This window comes from Gigantopelta aegis, chromosome 15 (assembly GCF_016097555.1).
Source record: "Gigantopelta aegis isolate Gae_Host chromosome 15, Gae_host_genome, whole genome shotgun sequence".
Classification (NCBI taxonomy): Eukaryota; Metazoa; Mollusca; class Gastropoda; order Neomphalida; family Peltospiridae; genus Gigantopelta; species Gigantopelta aegis.
In genome coordinates this window covers 24645694-24668893 of record NC_054713.1, presented here as the reverse complement: position 1 = coordinate 24668893, position 23200 = coordinate 24645694, and the positions used below count along the sequence as shown (strand labels likewise).

Below are 23200 nucleotides of genomic sequence, written 5' to 3'. Positions count from 1 at the left end.
TCTCGCCGTGTTCTCAACCTTACTATGCACCAATTATAAAAGGGCTAACACATTTTAATTTTTCGTCACTTCTGGTCTTCTTAAGGTGGCACCGGCCTCGGCGGTGTCGTGGTTAGGCCATCGGTCTACAGGTTGGTAGGTACTGGGTTCGCATCCCAGTCGAGGCATGGGATTTTTAATCCAGATACCGACTCCAAACCCTGAGTGAGTGCTCCGCACGGCTCATTGGGTAGGTGTAAACCATTTGCACCGACCAGTGATCCATAACTGGTTCAACAAAGGCCATGGTTTGTGCTATCCTGCCTGTGGAAAGCGCAAATAAAAGATCCCTTGCTGCCAATCGGAAAGAGTAGCCCATGTAGTGGCGACAGCAGGTTTCCTCTCAAAATCTGTGTGGTCCTTAACCATATAACCGTAAATAAAACATTTCTTTCTTTCTTATGGTGGTGAAAATTGGCAAACAATTATAAAAATTATTACCCTTTAGAATACACTAGGCAGTCTGATATGATATGACGTCCGGATGAATTCCAAGATGGCGTCAATTTTGCCGGGAAAAATGAAAGTGCTGTTTAAAAATTATCTCACTTCATTCTAATTCGCATAAAACATTTCAAATTAGCTTGTAATGCAACTTAATTCCTTACAGTTTAGTCTGAAGTTTGGGGATCATTAATCTACAGTGCCATGGATTTGAATTTTGAAGATGGCAATATGCTGTCACGTTACTTCTTTTCAACCTTTCATGTACCAATTATTCTTGAAGACTGACAGCAGCTATTTTAATAGATCACTCAGGGGAACCTCTAGAACTGAAGCCTCTACAAACTTCATTCTACGGATGGGTCAAAACAACAGATTCTTGCCAGAATGGTTAGGGTTGGGGTGTTTTTTACATCTGTGTCTAGTGGGTTTTAGCACTGTCCAATGTTATAGCCGGTCTGCTTTCAGGTTGTAATGTACCAATCACGTGATTCCCAGGAGAGTTCGAAGAGGAAACGAACTACATGTTTCCATTAGCAGCAAGGGATCTTTTAATAAGTTTTATATGCACTTTCCCACAGACAGGAAACCACGGTCTTTGTCCAGTTGTGGTGCACTGGTTGGAACAAGAAAACACCCAACCAGTTGAATGGATCCACAGGCGTTGTTCGATCCTGTGACCTAAGCACTCGACCGACTGAGCCAAATCCTGCCCCCTCCCATTGGGATATTTCTCATTCTATCAGCACTCTATCCTGTCAAAAAATGTATTGCTGCTATCCTGTCAAAAAATGTATTGCTGCTAACTGGGAGTTGAAGCAGTGGGGTTCCTCTCTCATTACCCATGTGATTCTAACATGTTTGATGCAATACAAAATTAAATAAAAAAAGTGTTGATTACCTTAACAAAAAAACCACATTTTTGTTTCTTCTTTCAACTGGGGGCATGCATAATCATGAAATTGGTGGGGGGTGGGTGCAAGGCCCTTTACTGAACTCCCATACTCTCAATGTCTATGAGTGATTATGAAAAGCTATTTGTTTAGGTTATTTTGACACTTGGTTATGAGGGACTGGAACCTGCTACTGCAACGCACATTACTCCTAAAAATTAGCAAGGGATCTTTTGTATGCACCATTCTAAGATAGTGCAAGATTTGTGTGTGTGTGTGTGTGTGTGGGGGGGGGGGGGGGGGGGGGGGGGGTCCTGACAAAATTATGTATAATCTGAAAATTGACATTTTGACCTGGGTGTTTTGTGTTTTTAATCACACCATGTTGATATGTACTCAGATTGTACGTATATTCTATTTTAATTATATTTGGTTTATTAATAGACTGATATTCGTCGGATATCTTGCATAATATAGACGTGTGAAACTTGTTTAGCTTCACTATAGCGTTTAATGCCCTGTGATATTTCTTTCTGCGAGATATGTCAGCAGTCCTAACAGTCTTCCAAAGATAATCAGGGAGTTTCCGCGCCCCTTTCAGAGTAGAGGAAATAATTACGGAAAATTTCTTCATTTCACAGAAAACTACTATTAGGATAGCGTGCTGACACGAGTTTTTATCAAGCGGCTTTGATTTTTCAGCGTTGCTAACGGTACCCATCAAAGGAATGGGATGAAATGGCTGCACAGGATATGACGTGAGCGGAACTTCAGTCGCAGGGAAAATGGATATTATGTCGACATGTTAGAAGTTATACGGCGGGGTTTTCCCCCATTTTAATAATTAAAAAAAGTGTTTACTGTCTTAGATTTTCTATATTGGAGAAACTGCCACATATGTAATGAATATATATTTGTACAAGCACGGCTCGAGTCTATTTTATCCTTCCTGTACCGCTTATAGGAGGACTCTTTTCCAGGACTGCCTTGACAGAATTCAGCTAGTTCGCAACAGCACCGTCCGAATCATCTTACCAAGTTGAAAAAATAAACTGGATAATGCTATGTTTAAAAAACTATTATATACCTTGGTAGGAGGCAAATCCAAAGCAGACTTGACAGCTGATTCTGCCTTTTTCATTACCCCTAATGCAAACATGGCTGGGCACCCAACAAAATACAATGTCATTATTAGCAATGGATAAAAAGGCACTTTCGTATCCCAGTTAAGGGACGTTCCAGCTTCATATTACGTAAAGCTTGGAGACACAAAAGCGAATTTTGAAAATAATGTACTTGGATGCTATAAAATCCTATATTTCTTCAAGGGCTTTAATGTCTGCATAAATGTCAACCGCGAATATTGAAGGCAAATCGGACAGTAACATGGATATTATTGTGTACAATAGAAACACTGTAGCAGAAACCACAGAATTCCCATTCCATTATGTAATCATGGTAACTGTCTTGAATTTTCAGCATCTGTATACTTTTGCTTTAGATGCGCAAGATCAAACAAATTTTAGGTGATTTGAGACTGCAAGTAAGTAAAACTAAATATGACTGAGTTTCGGCATTAATCTTTATTGTTGAAATGTAAAGATCGCATTCAGTCTTGCATCAAACAATTTCATACCTTTGTTATCAAACACTGCATTATGGGTTGGATGTTTTGGTAATAGTTTAAAGGGACATTCCTGAGTTTGCTGCAATTTCTAAGATGTTATCGACTAATAAAATGTTCCTACGATTAAACTTACATATTAAATATATTTTCCTGTTTAGAATATTAGTGGCTGTATATTAAAGGGACATACCCTAGTTTCAACCCGTGAAAATTAACACTAAGTTTGGTTAATCTACAAACCTGTAACACATTTGGATAAAGTTACAGTTGAGTGAAACATGAGTCTGTGACTTTGAAATGGTGAAATACCCTCTAAAATAGACTAAAACTCGACTCCATAACTGTTACTTCTCAGACGCACGTGCGTTTTTCAAAATATGAGAAATACATTTTGTGGTATTAAAAACACCAGGATGATCAAAAACACTTCGAATGTACGGAAATTGATAATCTAAATAATAAAAACTAAGTATAATATAATTTAAGTTATGAAAAACGGTTATAATAGTAAACATAATATGCGTTAGTGTTTAAAAACTAGGGTATGTCCCTTTAAACGTGTTTCTGATCGTTCTAATATTTGTACTAGGTTAATTTTCATTTTATTTTCTGTACGAAATTATTTGAAGACAAAAATCCAGTTTGGGCTTCTTACAAATATCAAGACGACCAGAAATGCATTGAATATACAGACATTCTAAACAAGAAAATATATTTAATATGTAAGTTTAATCGTAGAAATATTTTATTAGTCGGAAGAATCTTACAATGCAGCAAACTCAGGAATGTCCCTTTAATCTTGTCTGCATACTACAGAGACAGCTTTGCACGTCTAGCACCCAAACACGGTTTGGGTGAATCAACATACAATCTCTCTACAGGATATGTTCTAAAGATTGAATTTCTGGGAGTTATTTTTGACAGGAGGCTATCTTTTGTTCCTCATTTACAGTATGTTAAAAAGAAGTTTTAAAGGCTCTCAACATCTTAAAAGTTATTGGCAAGACTGAATGGGGAGCAGATCGAAAGGTTATGATCCGACTTTATAAATCTTTAGTTACCGTAGGTCTAAACTTGATTATGGATGAATTGTGTATGGGTCAGCACGCAAGTCTTACTTGCAGATGCTGGATCCTATACACAACCAGGGACTTGGGCTTTGTCTTGGTGCATTTAGAACATCTGTGGAGAACCTATACGAACCTAGTTTGGGTGCTAGACGTGCAAAGCTTTTTCTACAGTATGCTACAAAGATTAAATGAATGCCAAAACATCCTGCACACAATGCGGTGTTTGATAACAAATATATGAAGTTATTTGATACGAATGTGATTCGAACATTTGGTCTTCGCATTAAGCAGTTTTTATCAGTTTCCAACATTGATTTGTCATCGATCTTGTGCATCTAAAAAAATATCAGTTATTTATAAACAACATGTCACGGAAATCCAAGAGAGGTACTGCGATTATATTCCTGTTTACACAGACGGATCACGGGATGGGAATTCTGTGGCTTCTGCTACAGTTGTTCCATTAGACAGAATAATTTCCATGAGATTGCCCGATTCAGCATCAATATTTACTGCTGAAACCTGGAACAGATTAAGGATTCATGTGCATCCAAATATATTATTTTTACAGACTCGTTTTCATGTGTCCAAGCTCTACAGTACATGAAATTGGAGCATCCCTTAGTTGGGATGGTGATATGAAAGTGTGTCTTTTTATCAATTGCCAATAAAGATGTTATATTTTGTTGTGTATCCAGCCATGTTGGCATTAAAGGGACATTCCTGAGTTTGCTGCATTGTAAGATGTTTCCGATTAATAAAATAGTTCGATTAGACTTACATATTAAATATATTTTCTTGTTTAGAATACCAGTGTTTGTATATTCAATGTGTTTCTGGTCGTCTTAATATTTGTAAGAAGCCCAAACTGGAGTTTGTCTTCAAATAATTTCGTACGTACGAAAAAAACATATTTTAGGAAATAAAATGAAATTTAACCTAGTACAAATATTAGAACGATCAGAAACACGTTTATTATATAGCCACTAATATTTTATGCAGAAAATTATATTTGATGTGTAATTACAATCGTTAAAAAGTATCTGTTAGTCGATAACATCTTAAACACTGCAGTAAACTCAGGAATGTCCCTTTAAAGGTAACGAAAAGGCAGATGTTGCTGCCAGGACTGCTTTGAACTTGCCCCGTGTCCATGTTGGTGTCCCCTCCAGTGATTTTAAGTTTAGTATTAATCAATATATTGTTTCGACTTTGTAAGATGATTGGGGCGGTGCGGTTACGAACAAGCTTCATTCTGTCAAGCCAGTCCTGAGAGAGAGTGCAGGAAGGATGAAGTAGTCTTGTGTCGTGCCCTTATCGGCCATATATATTTGACGCATTCATTTATTTTAAAAAAGGACGCTCCTCAGTGTGAACATTGTCAGTGTACACTGTGCGCCACATTTTGGTGGAGTGTGATCATCTCAAGCAGACGAGAAATGATCTATTTGGCAACAAATATTTTGGAATAGTTTAAAGGGACATTCCTGAGTTTGCTGCACGTTTTAAGATGTTATCGACTAACAAAGTTTTTTTTAACGATTGTAATTACATATCAAATATATTTTTCTGCATAAAATATTAGTGGCTGTATATTAAATGTGTTTCTGATCGTTCTAATATTTGTGCTAGGTTAAATTTCATTTTATTTCCTAAAATATAAGTTTTTCGTACGTACGAAATTATTTTAAGACAAAATCCAGTTTGGGCTTCTTACAAATATTAAGACGACCAGAAACACATTGAATATACAGACACTAATATTCTAAACCAGATAATATATTTAAGTTTAATCGTAGAAATATTTTATTAGTCAGAAACATCTTACAATGGAACAAACTCGGGAATGTCCCTTTAAATTCCATCCAAAATTAATTGTAAAGTTTTTAAAACACTTTGACTTCTATACAAAGTTTTAAATATACTTACCTTGATTTATGTATACTTTTCCCCCACAGCTCCTTACACTGTGGTTTTACATATTTATATATAAATATTTTCATATACTCGTACTTACCATAATTTTGTGACACCAAATAGCCGATGTGTACTTTTTGTGCTGGGGTGTCGTTAAACATTCTATTTCTTACCGGTGACAGTTTAAAGGGACATTCCCAGGGATGTGATTGAAAGGATTATGAAGTGTCTGTTCACCCAGCCTCTTGCCTGTTAAAGGGACATTCCTGAGTTTGCTGCAATTTTAAAGATGTTATCGACTAACAGAGACTTTTTAACGATATTGTTCTGCATAAAATATTAGTCACTGTATATTAATGTGTTTTTGATCGTTCTAATATTTGTACTAGGTTAAATTTCCTTTTATTTCCTAAAATATTGTTTTTTCGTACGTACGAAATATTTGAAGACAAACTCCAGTTTGGTCTTCTTAGAAATATTAAGACGACCAGAAACACATTGAATATACAGACACTGATATTGTAAACAAGAAAATATATTTAATATGTATGTTTAATCGTAGAAATATTTTATTAATCGGAAACATCTTACAATGCAGCAAACTAAGGAATGTCCCTTTAATACAATTGGGTTGGAAAGTGAAAAGAGGGACATTCTAATTGAGGCCCGAAATGACTCGGGGGGGGGGGGGGGGGGGGGGGGGGGATTCCCCCGTATTGTTTTTTCAAAACTAGTTGCTCAATGATCATCAGGTGATTAAAAAGTATTATTACCCATATGGTTCAAAATATCTTAGTATGTTAAATATCAGTGTTACATTCCACATGACGTCACAAATTATCACCGAAGGAAATAAGATGAAATTCAACTTAGTACAAATATTAGAACTATCAGAAACACGTTTAATATACAGCTACTAATATTTTATGCAGAAAAAATATATTCGATATGTAATTACAATCGTTAAAAAGTCTCGGTTAGTCGATAACATCTTAACAAGTGCAGCAAACTCAGGGATGTCCCTTTAACGACACCCCAGCACTAAAAATACATCGGCTATTGGGTGTCAAACTATGGTAAAGTCAAACATGAAGAGCTCGTTGGAATAATGATGGTGAATGAATACAAAAATACACATCGGCTATTGGGTGTCACAAATGGTAAGTATACGAAAATATTTATAGTATATGAAAATAGTATTTATATATAATTATGTAAAACCAGTGTAAGGAGCTGGGGGGGGGGGGGGGGGTTATAATGCAATACATAAATCAAGTCAAGTATAATTTTTAAATTTTTATATAAGTCAAAGTGTTTTAATTACTTTATAATTAATTCTGAATGGAATTTAAAAGATTCCATAACATTTCTGTTGCCAAATATATAATTTCTCGTCGGTTTGAGATGACCACACTCTACCAAAATGTGGCGCATAGTCAGTGTACACTGACAATTTTCACACTAAGGAGGAGGGTCCTTCTTTAAAATAAATGAATGCGTCAAATATGTATGGCCGATGCGGGCACAGCACAAGACTACTTCATCCTTCCTGCACCGACTTGCGGTTGACTGCCACTCTCTCAGGACTGGCTTGTCCGCAACCGCACCGCCACAATCATCTTGCCAAGTCGAAAAAAAATTAAAATCCTCTAGGGGACACCAACATTGACGCGGAACAAGTTCAAAGCAGACTTTTTGTTACCCTTAAAGTGATTTTCCAGACCATACACTAAAATTTCAAATTCCACAATTAAATGCTTTCTTAATTCATTGCAATAATATTTTACACCGATATGTAAATCAATAATTACGAAAATGCCCCATAAAAGTATTAAAACAGCACTCCCATAGAACACTGCCGGAAACGACCGAGTAAAATTATCGGTAAAAACATTTGGCTGTAAATAGCCGTGACGTCATGAAGGGAACTCGCTTCACAGAAACCTACCACGAGATTACTGACAGCGACTGCCAAGCTCAATTATCATGCGATTCTTCTTTCGATGATGAATAGTGTAGTAATGACGACTGGACTAATATTTGTGCAGCACAACAAATAATGCCTTATCAGTTTGAACCTGGAACATCTTTCCGACGAACCACCGGCCTGACAGATGACCACTAATTTACAACTTTTATTCTTGTTTTATTCTTTAGCTTTTCGTGCGAATTATTTTGCTACAATGTATGTTCTAATACTTGTGACGTAGTAGAAAAGACGATAAATAACTCTTGGATTCTACGAGTCAAGTAGACCCGATATCGGTAAATAAAAAAGTAAAAGTGTTTTGGAAATAACAAAACAATACTATTTTTGTGTGCAGTTGTGAAAACAGTCGGCTCAGAAATAAATAACTTATAGTACATTCCATAGTATGAAAAAAGATGTTCTCTGTGGGAAGGTATAGTGAAATATATTTATTTATAAGGTTATTTAACATTTTGTTTGTGAAACAAATCCGATCTGATGTTACGCCAAACGCCAAACCTAGTTCCATAACGCGACTGATCATCGTGAGTCGTAATACGAAAAGTATAAAAGGGCGGAAGGAACGACTGCTCGTCACTTTTGTACTTTGGTGCACTGTCGTGCGTGTGCCCCCCCCCCCCCCCACACACACACACACACGCTTTGTAGCAGTTGTTTATTTATATATAGGGGAAGGTGGGGTAAAATAACCATGTTAAGGTTTTCTTGATTTTTTAACATTAAAACACGTCAAAAACAATTTCTTTATATGTGAACTAAATCAAACTTTATTAGCAACAACATGTGTAAACCAAACATAAATTCCATCATTCAATTCAGAATAAACTGGCATTAAAGTATTTAATGAAAGTGGGCCATTTTGTCCAATACCTTGCACAAAATGGCCCCCTATATGGGGATAAAAATCGTCGCTTAATTTGAATACAATTTCTTTCAATGCAGTGTGAGGTAAAAATTATATTTATTCAATTCAATTTGAGAAACAAAATACTTTCATTTCATTCAATTCAATGTTGGAAAAACGTATATTGATTCAATTCAATGTGGGAAAAACTGATACTCATACAATTCAATGCAGGAACACTTGATAAACAAACCAGTTGTCTGTGACCAACTGTACACGTTATGCATCTGCACACAAGTCACAAGCAATGAATGAATGAATGAATGAATGAATGTTTAACGACACCCCAGCACGAAAAATACATCGGCTATTGGGTGTCAAACTATGGTAATGCAAATAAATAAAGTGATGATCAACATCAATATAAAAATTCAAGACTTAAACAAAAACAGTGTAAAGAACTGTGCAAAAACACAAATATCACAGAATTTTACGGATACTGAATTTTACTCAAAACTTCAATTTTGTGCTGTATTGGCCATTCTCAAAGAGAATGTTACACCCCTGCACCACGTTGAGGTTACAGCACACGCAGGGGAAGTCACAAACAAAGTTCTTGTCATCAGAGTCAACACCAGCACAGTCATTATGAGCCCAATTTGAACAGGATGTGCATTGATTGGATTGAATCCAGTCTTCATTCTGAGTTTCGCTGTATAATTCTCCACAGAATAGACATTGTGTGTCAACATCTTCCACATCGCTTGGCAAATTTACTTCTTTTTCCTTGGTCTTTTCACTGGATTTGGGTTTTTTATTTTGTCGCTTTTTTCCTTCTTTTCCAAACAGTTTTTCTTTGTCTTTCTCTTCCCTTTAAGCTTTGCCTCTTCTTTAAGTCGTTTGGTCTCTACCGTGTCTGCAAGCTGTTTTTGGTATGGGCTAGAGGTTATTAATGTCGCATCACCTCTTCTTGCCTTTGTTCTTTTTTTCTGAATACTTTTTCTTTGGTGGTGGTGAAATATCAAAAGGAGAAATAATGCCACCGATTGACAAGGACCTGACTGAACTGACTGACTAACACCTGGCTCAACTGACATGCTAGCACCTGACTCCAGTAACGTACTAGGACCCAGTTTAACTGACTCACTGGGACATGGAGCCCACATCCTGACTAAAAGAATGTTCAAGTGACTGACTACAATCTGACGCCAATGAATGACAAGAACCTGTTTCAAATGACTGGCTAGAACTATGCTTCACTGACATACTCGTACCTGACTGCACTGACTGACTGATGGAGCTACACTGACTGAAGTACCATGCCCCACTGACTGACTCGGACCTAACTCCACTGTGACTTTGGTGTCATGTTGGAAATTCATTCTTTCTCATCTATCACCTTCTGCCTAACATTCTCTTTATCTTAATATAAAACAACTTTCCAAAGTTTTGATTTTGTTTGTAGTCAAGGGCGTTTGAATTCATTAATGATTATATTATGAAACATGCTAATTTCTTTAGGGTACTAATTCGTTTATTGTCCATTAGTTATCTAAATTTATATGTACTTAGTCGCGTATAATATGGGTGTAAAACCTGGACTCTTGAATTATGAAAAAAAAGAGGCAAATTAAAAGATAATGGAACTTGTCGCCAATGTCCATTACATTACATAATGTACAAATTCTATCTTCTATGAGTATGTTATTTCAGCGTCCAGTTTCAACGGGTAGGCAATGGTTAGACGTTCTAAATTTTAAGAGTGTTGTCCAAAGTGTTGCTGGTAGTTTATTAATATAGCTTCCCGCTCTAATACAACAACAATCATGTTTGACGTTAAATACCTTTATTACATCGATCAGTTTCGAGCTCTCTAATAACAATTTGTTTCATATTAATCACTAATACACACACTACAGAAAGAAATCCGACATCATCCCCTTTCAATAACGTTCTGGTTAAATACGTATATATAAACGTGCGGTGCTGGAGCAAAACCTTAAATTCGGGCACAAATGATAGATATTCTAGCAAAATGTACTAACCTGAGACCTTTTTACGATGTATTTCCATCATTCTACCCTAAAAATGAGTTGTAATCCATGTGAAAATGTGTAGTTATTCGTTTGCAGCTCTATACAGCTGTTTGGTAGTAACGCTAATATGAATAAATGTTGTTACCAAGATTCGGGCATTTTCGTTTAATTCCCGACAAAATGGGAGCGCGTACGCCTATGAATACGTACACATAGTTGCTGACGGGTTTCTTCCTGGAGATCTCTTACCGTCACGCATCTACCATGTTTGTTGTTTTGTTTTGTTTTTCTCATCCTTCTCATATCCCCTGCGCGTGCTGTAACCTCACCGTGGTGCAGGGGTGTAACATTCTCTTTGAGCACAAATTGAAATTTTGAGTAAAAGTCAGTATCAATCTGTGATATTTGTATTTTTGCACGGTTCTTTACGCTGTTTTTATTTAAATCTTGAATTTTTGTATTGATGTTAATCATCACCTTATTTGTTTGCATTACCCAATAGCCGATGTATTTTTCGTGCTGTGTGTTGTTAAACATTCATTCATTCATTCTCATATTTTCTTCCTTTTCTAACAGGTAAAGGTAAATTGTTAGTGGTCAAAGTGTCTATATTATATATGTACTAGTAATCAGCTGGTGGTCATAGTCGGATAAGCAGACACGCCTCAAAATAACTGTACCGGGATTTTTCTGTATTTAAGCCCCGAGCTCAAATACTGAAAATACCATCTTGGAGAACATAATGTGTTACCAACATCTAACATTAGGACTAGAGCTTAAACTAAGAAGTTAAACAAAATATTTATACTATCCATGTATATAAACGGCTAAAGTATGTTTTCACATTTAGGTCCGGAAACTATTGTTAAGTGAGTTTTCTTAATAATTAGATTCCATAAACTGTTTAAACTATCGTCACAATTCACATAACGTGTACGGGCTCCTATTTTTGTAGGAGGCAGACTGTCCTTTGCCCGAATTAAACGAAAATGCCCAAATTTGCATAACAGCATTTATTCATATCAGTACCGGCGTCGTGGTTAGGCCATCGGTCTACAGGCTTGTTGGTGCTGGGTTCGGATCCCAGTCGAGGCATGGGATTTCTAAAAAAGAAGTGTCAGAATGACCATATGTTTGACGTCCAATAGCCGATGATAAGATAAAAAATCAATGTGCTCTAGTGGCGTCGTTAAATAAAACAACCTTTACTTTACTTTTTATTCATATCAGCATTACTACCAAACAGCTATATAGGGTTGCAAACGAATCACTACGCATTTTTACATGGATTACAACTAACTTTGAATGATACAATGGTAGAATGATAGAAATACATACATGTGAAAAGGCCTCAGGTCAGCATCCAGTAATGTTAGCACTCATCAAACACTTGTGGACCTTTGGTATGTTATTGATAATGATATTATGCAACTATCCTGAACAATTCAGCTTTGTACTATTTATTTCCGGGTTAAACACTAATGTTCCTGTAATATATAGTCCTTCCGACAGGGGACGCCTTTTATTTATTTATTTCTGAGCAGACTATTTTTAAAATTGCACACAAAAATAGTAAATAAAAGTTTTGTTATTTCCAAAACACTGTTACTGTTTTTCTTACATCAAACCAAACTATATATATATATTTAAAAACAAACATTAACATTGTCGCCTATGGGATTTTGTTTCGTATAGTACACTCAGTTAATCAAATTTTCATTACACTATAACGTCATCCCACTGGTCCAGCAATAGCAACGCGAGCTTGTTCATTTCTCGATGAACGTAAAAATTGATACTTATTGAGCATTAATCAAAATAAAATATGAACTTTTAGTGCCATTATTAGCAAGTATGGTTCAAATTTAATTACAAGGATCGTCTGGGGTTTTGTTTTACGTTCATCGGGGTATGGTGGAAAATATCAAAAATCCTTTAATGATGTTGATATCGGTGCATTGTTTTACTGCTTATCTGCTGCAGTAAATGAATCTGAAATGTTTTTGTTTCAGAAAATATATGACACAAAAATGTATCTTTCTTTCTTCTTTTTTTCTCCTCCACCCCCATCCCACCCCCGCATTTTTATTGGCTCTGGCCCTTGATTTAAAATTTGACATGAACTTTTTTGCACCACGACTGGCATATCAAAACCAGTGGTATGTGCTATCTCGTCTGGGATGGTGCATATGAAAGATCCCTTGCTACTAATGGGAAAATGTAGCGAGTTTCCTCTCTTAGACTATATGTCGAAATTACCAAATTACCGATGATTAATAAATCAATGTGCTTCTGTGGTGACGTTAAACAACAAGAAACTTAAAGTGACAGACCCTAGTTTTTAAGCACTACTACGTCTTTTTCACTATTTTTATAAAAATCTAAATAAGATATTGCTTCCATTTTATTGTTTACCATATACATGTTTGTACTTCCGAAGTGTTTCAGGTTATCTTGCTTTCCTGTGATATCGTGAAATACATTTTTCATACTTCTAGAAACGCACGTACTTCTGAAAAGTACCGATTATGAAGTCAAGCACTAGTCTAATTTTAAACGGTATTTCACAGACTTGCCAGGGATTTAGCTCAGTCGGTTGAGTGTTCGCTTGAGGTGCTTGCCATGCAGGATCCAACCCAGTCGGTGTATCCATCATTGAACTGACTGGGTTTTTTGTTGGGGTTTTTTGTTGTTGTTGTTGTTTGTGGGGGGTTCTTTTTTTTAGGGGGTCGTTCCAGCCAGTGCATCACAACTGGTCAAAGGCCGTGATATGTACTTTCCTGTCTGTGGAAAAGTGCATGTAAAAGACCCCTTGCTGCATTAGGAAAAATGTAGCGAGTTTCCTACATGTCGGAATTACCATATGGTTGATATCCAATAGCCAGTGATTAATTAATAAATCATCGGCGTCGTGGTTAGGCCATCGGTCTACAGGCTGGTAGGTACTGGGTTCGGATCCCAGTCGAGGCTCAATGGGTAGGTACTTGCACCTACCAGTGATCCATAACTTGTTCAACAAAGGCCATGGTTTGTGCTATCCTGCCTGTGGGAAGCGCAAGTAAAAGATCCCTTGCTGTCTGTCGTAAAAGAGTAGCCTATGTGGCGACAGCGGGTTTCCTCTAAAAAAATGTCAGAATGACCATGTTTGACGTTGAATAGCCGATGATAAGATAAAGAAAATCAACGTGCTCTAGTGGCATCGTTATATAAAACAAACTTTACTTTTAATTAATCAGTGTGCTCTAGTGGTGTCATGAAACAAAACAAACTTCTTTTTCATAGTCTGAAACTAAGATCTGCGCCTTTAAGAAATCAATAAAGAACTTGAACCTTGACCTTACAGTAGTGAGCTGTACTGCGCGAGGTGGAAACTGAACACGTCAGCGTATACAGGTTTTCAGATACACCGGGTACGGCGATTAGTAATGGCCTACATGTGTATATATAGATTGAGGAGAACACGGGTGGGCATATTGTGCAAGGCGCGGTTCACCGATTTGCTGATCGATCGAAAAGGACGCACTACACGCGAGAACAGGAAAGTGTTTCGTTAGTAACAGGTAATTCATGTTTTCCGTCTCTTACTAACTGTTAATCGTTGGACCAACTGCTAAGGCCCAAACCAAACAAATGTGTGTTTTCCGAACCCGACATAGAGTGCATGGCCGTTCGGGTCCTGTTCTGCGGTTATAGGTGTATGATTAGTACCAGTCGATGGAACACTGATGCGCGCAATGCTGTATAGCCGTTGTTCATGTATAAAAAGAAAGGACAGGAAACGAAGATCGATCACCCACACACCCCACTCGCTAAAAACGACAAATATAAAACATCAAAAAATTACATTCCACACAACAAAAATTTATAACAGTCGATTCTTAGAATGATAATAGTTCTACCAATATAGTTTAATGGTATTCATTGAATAATTTTCAAGCCATATTCACCGAAAACTTGTTCATTTTCGTGTAAAAAAAAAAAAATTGGTTCCATCAAAAGTGAGTTTAGCCGCGGCCCCCCCCCCCGCCCCCCCCCCCCCCCGCCTCCCCCCCCCGCCCCCCCCCCCCCCCCCCCCCCCCCCGGCCTTTCATTAAGGTCAGCTGGCGTGTTGGCGGCTATTAAAGGGACATTCCTGAGTTTGCAGCATTGTAAGATGTTTCTGACTAATACAATATTTCTACGATTAAACTTACATATTAAGTATATTTTCTGGTTTAGAATATCGGTGTCTGTATATTCAATGTGTTTCTGGTCGTCTTAATATTTGTAAGAAGCCAAAACTGGTTTTGTCTTCAAATAATTTCGTACGTACGAAAAAATTATATTTTAGGTAATAAAATGAAATTTAACCTAGTACAAATATTAGAACGATCAGAAACACGTTTAATATACAGCCACTAATATTTTATGCAGAAAAATATATTTGATATGTAATTACAATCGTTAAAAAGTCTTTTTTAGTCGATAACATCTTAAAATGTGTAGCAAACTCAGGGATGTCCCTTTAATAGACTAAACCTATTTTAAGCACGTGAGCACCCTATTTTAAGCACGTGAGCACCATCTGTAAACAACCGCAATCGCTTTTATTGTTGTTTTTAAATATGGCAGACCCCGAACAAAAATTAAAGGGACATTCCTGAGTTTGTTGCATTGTAACATGTTTCAGACTAATAAAATATTTCTACGATTAAACTTACATATTAAAGGGACATTCCTGAGTTTGCTGCAATTTTTAAGATATTATCGACTAACAGAGACTTTTTAACGTTTGTAATTACACAACATATATTTTTCTGCATAAAATATTAGTGGCTGTATATTAAACGTGATTCTGATCGTTCCAATATTTGTACTAGGTTCAACTGGGTCCAAATGCCTATGGTATATAATAGCCACATATTGCTAATATGCCTATTCTGTTTAAAAATTTACACTCGCCTCTGATGTTCACTTATACTGTAAACTAAGAGGAGCTACAGGCCAGTAGCCAATGGTGAGTCGGGGAGGAGGGGGATCGGTCGACCCCCACCGCTTACTTTTTTTTCAATATCCCCCCCCCCCCCCCCCAACACACACACTCAAAATCCTGGCTACGGGCCTGAGCTATATATGAACATAACATAATTATGATTATTGCTTTTAACTAAGTTAACACAAGTTGTTGTGACATAACGAAAATAATGTATTATTGGAATCGTTTTGTTCTTCATTTATGGATTTTGTTCAACACGTAATCCACCCAGAGAATGTCCTATCTTTTTTGTTGCGTGATAGTTAGCACCCAAACAAAATCAGATTATGGATCAGTCGGCACGCAAGTCTTACTTGCAGATGCTAGATCCTATACATAACCAGGGACTTAGGCTTTGTCTTGGTGCATTTAGAACATCTGTAGAGAGTCTGTACGTTGGTGCACACGAACCTTGTTTGGGTGCTAGACGTGCAAAGCTTTCTCTGCAGTATGCATACTAAGATTAAATCTTTACCAACACATCCTACACATAAAGCGGTGTTTGACAACAAATATATGAAGTTGTTTGATGCAAGGCCAAATGCTATTCGTACATTTGAACTTCGCATTAAGCGCTTTTTGTCGCTTTCCAACGTTGATTTAACTGACACTTAGGAAACTCCTTCATATTTTGTTTTATCACATTGGTGTATTACACCACCTAAAATTGTGTTTGATCTGGCGCATCTGAAGAAAGATCGCACAGATGCTGTTGTGTATAAGTAATTTATCATGGAAATTCAAAACAAGTACCGTGATTGCATTCCTGTGTATGCAGTGGGATCACGGGATGGAAATTTTGTGGCTTGTGCTACAGTCTTTCCATCAGACACTATCATTTCCATGAGACTGCCCGACTCTGCATCGATCTTTAGTGCTGAAGTTTGGGCAGTCATTAAAGCCTTAGAAGGAATCAAGGATTCGATTGTATCCAAATTTATTATTTTTACCGACTCACTTTCATGTCTCCAAGCTTTACGCAGTATGAAGCTGGATCATCCATTAATTGGGATGGAATGAATGTTTAACGACACCCCAGCACGAAAAATACATCGGCTAATAGGTGTCAAACCATGGTAAAATGCAAGAAAAGTGTGATGATCATCATCAATATAAAAATTCAACAGGTCAATAAAAACACAGTGTAAAGGACTGTAAATAATTGGGATGGTGATACGAAAGTGTGCCAATAACGACATTGTATTTTGTTGGGTGCCCAGCCTTGTTGGTATTAGGGGTAATGAAAACGCAGATTCTGCTGCCATGTCTGCTTTGGATTTGCATCATGCCAGGGTTGGTGTACCGTATACTGATTTTAAATATAGTATTAACCAATTTATCCTTTCGACGTGGCAACATGATTGGGACGGTGTCTTGGGAGAGTGGCAGTCCTCCTATATACAGTGCAGGAAGGATGAGGTAGTTTTGTGTCGTGCCCGCATCGGTCATACTTACTTGACCCATTCATTTATCTTGAAGAAAGATCCTCCACCTCAGTGTGAGCGCTGTCAGTGTACTCTGACGATGCGACACATTTTGATGGAGTGTAAGCATTTGTCAGCAAATATTTATTTGGACAAAGAAATGTGATGGAATCATTTCGATTCCATCCAGAAATTATCTTACAATTTCTTCGAGATACTGACTTTCACTCTGAATTTTAATTTTATATATCTGTGATATTTGTATTTTTTGCAAAGTTCTTTACACTGTGTTTTAATTTAACTGTTGAATTTTTATATTGATGTTGATCATCACTTTGTTTGCTTATACAAGTTTGACACCCAATAGCCGATGTATTTTTCGTGCTGGGGTGTTGTTAAACATGCATTCATTCATTCATTTAGTTAATATGTGTAATTAACGAATTAGAAAAACATGAAACGATTCCAATTAAAGCGACATTCCTGAGTTTGCTGCACTGTAAGATGTTTCCGACTAATAAAATATTTCTACGATTAAACCTACATATTAAATATATTTTCTGGTTTAGAATATCAGTGTCTGTATATTCAATGCGTTTCTGGTTATCTTAATATCTGTAAGAAGCCCAAACTGGATTTTGTCTTCAAATAATTTCGTATGTACAAAACTATTATATTTTAGGACATAACATGAAATTTAACCTAGTACAAATATTAGAACGATCAGAAACACGTTTAATATACAGGCACTAATATTTTATGCAGAAAAATAAATTTGATATGTAATTACAATCGTTAAAAAGTCTTTGTTAGTCGATAGCATCTTAAAATGTGCAGCAAACTCAGGAATGTCACTTTAAATATACACACACATGTGTGTGTATATCTATCTATCTATATATATAGTATAGTATTAATTTCATTACATGCTATTTCTATGCAGGTACTCAGTACAAGATGCTTTCGTCACAAAACAAGGACGATCTGAAGAAGAAAGGCTACACGGTTGTGCATGATGTACTTACAACAGAGGAGGCAGACGGATTCCGAGGAGAGTACGAGGGGTGGCTCTCGCAGTTCGAGAAGGGCACATTCCCGCATACCAACAAATCACTGATCCAGAGGTACAGGGTCGGCCACATGGAACCCACATGGACTGTCCGTCTGAAGAGCAAGCACGTTTTTAGTCAGATATGGAACACCGACGAGTTGTTAACAAGTTTCGATGCTATCGCTATAGGAAGACCGCCCGAGGATGGAGATGAGGATTTCTTTCGTCCTGGCCATCACTGGTTACACTGCGATCAAAGACCAGCTCGAGTGGGACTACATGCTTACCAAGGAGCGGTCTACTTGGAAGAGTGTCAGGAAGATGACTGGGCTTTCGAAGTTCTGGAAGGGTCGCATGATCTCTTCGCTGCTTTTTACGAGAGTGAGCACGTCAAGAAGACGCTGAGACTGAAGCCTCATTGGCGCCTTCGTACCTTAAGAGATGAGGATCTAACGTGGTATGTTGAAAACGGCTGTGTTCGCAAACGGATACCCGTTCCTAAAGGGGGAATGGTGCTCTGGGATTCCAGATTAATCCACGCCAATTCTCGGCCGGTCAAAGAGAGGGAACACCCGGGAAGATGGCGATACCTCGTGTTTGTGTGTATGACCCCCGCCGCCTGGGCTGATGAGGAATCTCTGAAACAGAAAAGAGAAGCCTACGAGAATTTAAAAATGACTACCCATTGGCCTAGCGATGACATCGGTTTCTTCTCTGAGGAACTTCCATCATATGCCGAAAAGAAGGTAAAAATACCACAAGAATTGCCAGCCATCGCTAAGACAGCAATGGCTAAGAGACTAGCTGGGGTGTTGACGTACGACGCATCAGGATGCGAGTCACGTTCCTCTTGCCCGCCAAAGCCAGAGTGGGAGGCGGGGAGACTGGAGGTGGTCAGAAATCAAGAAGTAGAGTGGGAGACTCAACTGGCTGCTTATAAACACGAGACGTCAGTCTTCTACTACAGGCGTGTATTTGCTGCCTCCATACTGGCACTTCTCCTATCAGGATTGTTCTATGTCCTTATGTAACATGGATTAATATAGGATGTCAGCGGTACAAATACAGACGATTTAAATGTCAGTGGTAAAAAAAAATCAACATTCTGATCATACATTTGTAAAAATAAATAATAAATGTTTATCTTGTACTGATATAATATATAGGAGCGGGACGTAGCCCAGTGGTAAACCGTCCGCCTGATGCGATATTTCTCGTTCCAGCCAGTGCACCACGACTGATATTTCAAAGGTTGTGGTATGTACTATCCTGTCTGTGGGATGGTACATATAAATTTTATAGCAAGGGATCTTTTATTAAAAGATATCTTGTTAGTAATGGGAACATGTAGCGGGTTTCATCTTAGAATATATGTCAAAATTACCGACATCCAATAGCCGATGATTAATAAATCAATGTGCTGGAGTTAACTTAACAAACGTATATAATATATACATAAAAAAACCCACAAACAATAAAAAGGTTCTTTTGTTTAACGACGCCACCAGAGCACATTGATTTTGAATCTTTGAGGAAAACCTATATTTTGATTCCATTAGCAAAAGGGAATCTTTTATATGCACTTTTCTAGTCAGGACAACACATACCACGAGCTTTGATATATAAAGATGGCGAAATTAAAATGATAAACGTAACTAATTACATTATAGCACTTAAAAATGCATGGATTCGACGAATGATTATTAATAACCCAAAGTGGACTAATCTCTTTAAATCTATTACAGGTATATCTATACTCGATTTAATTATCATGGCGACTATTTCATTACTTTTAAACTTGAACGAATACTAAATAAATTTTGGAGAGATACATTACACAGCTGGTTACAGATACAACACAAACAATAACCACGTAATATAGATGACATTTTAGGTATTAATATTTGGTACAACAGTAAAATATGTATAGATAAAAAAACATTTTTATATAAAAATATCTTTAAACTGGCATCATATTTATAGGTGATCAATTGAATGAACAAGGAGACTTCCTAAAATACGAAGATTTCATAGCAAAATATCACATACCTACGAATTTTTTGCAATATGCTTCATTAATAAATGCTACTAAATTCTTTATACATAACTTAAACAACTTAACGGATGATATTTTTACGTCATTAAAAAATCCCATTTTCCCCATTTAAACTAAGCATGTTGTTAAACGACAAAAATGGCTGCAAACATAAACGATATACTAAATACTAAAATAATAATAACAAAAGCACAAATAAAATATGCAAATGAGGGGTTTGTATATAATATACAGGAATGGGAAACATTTTATACTCTCCCTTTCCATAGCGTGAAAGATACATCCTTAGCATGGTTTCAATATAGAATTCTGGCGACTAACAAATTCGTACATATGATTCATTATATTGATTCTTATGCTTGTAGCTTTTGTAGCAATTATCCAGAAACACTAATACATTTATGTTTTAAGTGTGACAAAGTTCATAATTTATGGAAAGAAGTAAAATCATGGATTTTATGTAAAACAGGAAACGTAATCAATTTCAGCAAAGATATTGTCATATTTCGTATAACTAATAACAAAAACAGTAGCTTCATAAATTGGTTAACTATAAATATCAAGTCTTATATCTACAGTACGAAAATACAGAATTTTTTTTTAAATAGCGTTAAAAATATGTTAAAAACTAAATTTGATATCGAAAAATATATTCTTTTTAAAAATTGTAGATCTGAAATTTTTCATAAAAAATGGAATCGTTGACTTGACCTTTTTATTGAATGAAACTTAATACCACTTTTTACCAACAGAAGAAAAGCATAAATTTTGCTTATCTGGAAATAGATTTTGTTCAAAGCAAACCTTAATTGCTTTTCACAATATTGCCTTCTTTCAATGTTTTGTCTTCTCTTCCATACACAACATGTTTCTTACCCTTCCAAGCACTCTTCTTTTTTTTTTCTATCTTCTTTTACTATTTTATTTTGATTTTGATTTTAATTACATCTTATACATTATCCCTATACGTGTGAAATAATACAGTAGTAGTAATGGCAATGACGGCAGTGATGATGATGATAATAATAATGATAAATGTACTATTTTCTATTGCAATTTATCCTTTAAATTAATTTAATTTTCCTTTCCTTCAATCTTCTTTCTTTCTCTTCTTCCTTCTCTTTATTTCTATTATTTCTAGCTTCTCTGTTAAACTATGAACTATGTTTTCAATGTATCTATGTCCATTATTACTGTTTGACTGGCACTACTATATTTGTTTTCTGGGGTCAATAAACTTTTAAAAATATATATATATAATGGGGGTGGGAAACACGAGCTGTGATTGGGAGTCATGTCCCCAATCCATGCCACTGTCTGCCTGTGTCAGTGCTAGCGTATCGATAAACAGATAATATTTCATGCACTTGATACTTTGTTTTGTCCAAAAGAAGATAGTTTGACACACCATATGCGGTAGCTTTCGTCTGTCCAACAGAACAGAAGATAGTCTGACACACCGCGATAACGTTCCATGCGAGTCCTTGCATAGTTGAACTGGCAGACGCGTGTGCAGGAATTTTAACAGGGTGGGGTCTAGATTGGCGACTGGAGTTTACAAAATACATTGAGAAAAAGGAAAATGTGCTTGAGCAGGAAAGGGTTTCGACTTCTGCACACGCGTTTGAATCGAAAAACATTTTTGTTTAACGACACCACTAGAGCACATTGATGTATTAATCATCAGTTATTGGATGTCAGATATTTGGTAATTTTCACAAATAGTCTTAGAGAGGAAACCCTACATTAGTAGCAAGGGATCTTTTATATGCACCGTCCCACAGACAGGTTATCGCATACCACGGCTTTTAAAATATACCAGTCGTGGTGCACTGGTTGGAACGAGAAATAGCCCAGTTGGCCCACCGACGGGGATCGATCCCAAACTGACCGCGCATCAAGCGAGCGATTTAACGCTAGGCTACGTCCTGCCCGTAGCTCGGATGAAATTAATGAGCGGAGACGCCTATAGTTGACACTGAACGCATTCAGTGATACTCTGCATGTTTGCACTAATGACTAGGAGAATTGTGGGGTGCAGGAGCCTGGAGAATGATTTCGGGTCACAATTTGGTCACGGAACATGGCGAGTATGCTTAATTGCATGTGGCGTACACCGCTGTGTTAGATTCCATATGGTTGTGTAACACTGCAGGCATATGCTGAGTACATGTACCAATTAAAATACTCTGAAGCTTAGCATGCAGTTATACCCATTAGTGGCATTGCAGTTGTCAATGTCCTGTAGCAAGAATCAAGCTTTCTAGGTAACTTGAAGGGACTATCCTGAGTTTGTAACCTTTGTAACATATTTCCAAATAATAAATCCGTTTTAACAACTAAAGTTACACCTTGAACACAGATTCTTGTGTAGAATATCAGATTCTATATATCGAATGTGTTTCTGGTCATCATAATTGTTATAGCAACTCAGTTTTTATTTTACTTTCTAATATAGTGATTTTCGTATGTACGGAATTGTTTGAAGGTAAAATAGTTTGGACTACTATAAACATTGGGACATTATAAGTGTTCGAGACGAGGGGGGGGGGAGGGGGGGGGGTCAACTGTCCCAGAGTGTTGGAGCAAACATTCGCATTCGGGCGAAAACTTCCCACGCCATGTAACTGTAAATAAAATATCTTGAGTGCGTAAACCTTGAATTTTTATATTGATGTTGATCATCACTTTATTTATTTGCATTACCATAGTTTGACACCCAATAGCCGATGTATTTTTCGTGCTGGGGTGTCGTTAAACATTCATTCATTCATTCATTCATTCATTCGTTAAAT

The 23200-nt window shown here is 36.9% G+C and overlaps 1 protein-coding gene across 1 annotated transcript; it reads left to right on the top strand.

Moving 5' to 3' along the window:
• The first annotated feature begins 14317 nt into the window (after window positions 1-14317).
• LOC121390563 lies at window positions 14318-19527 on the top strand. Its single transcript, XM_041522407.1, has 2 exons — window positions 14318-14420; window positions 18242-19527. The coding sequence occupies exon 2, from the start codon at window positions 18256-18258 to the stop codon at window positions 19378-19380; it is 1125 nt and encodes a 374-aa protein (XP_041378341.1). The 5' UTR covers window positions 14318-14420; window positions 18242-18255; the 3' UTR covers window positions 19381-19527.
• Window positions 19528-23200: the final 3673 nt, after the last annotated feature.

Excerpts from the sequence above, each read along its gene's own strand:
- LOC121390563 (XM_041522407.1), top strand. The coding sequence starts at position 18,256 with ATGCTTTCGTCACAAAACAAGGACGATCTGAAGAAGAAAGGCTACACG.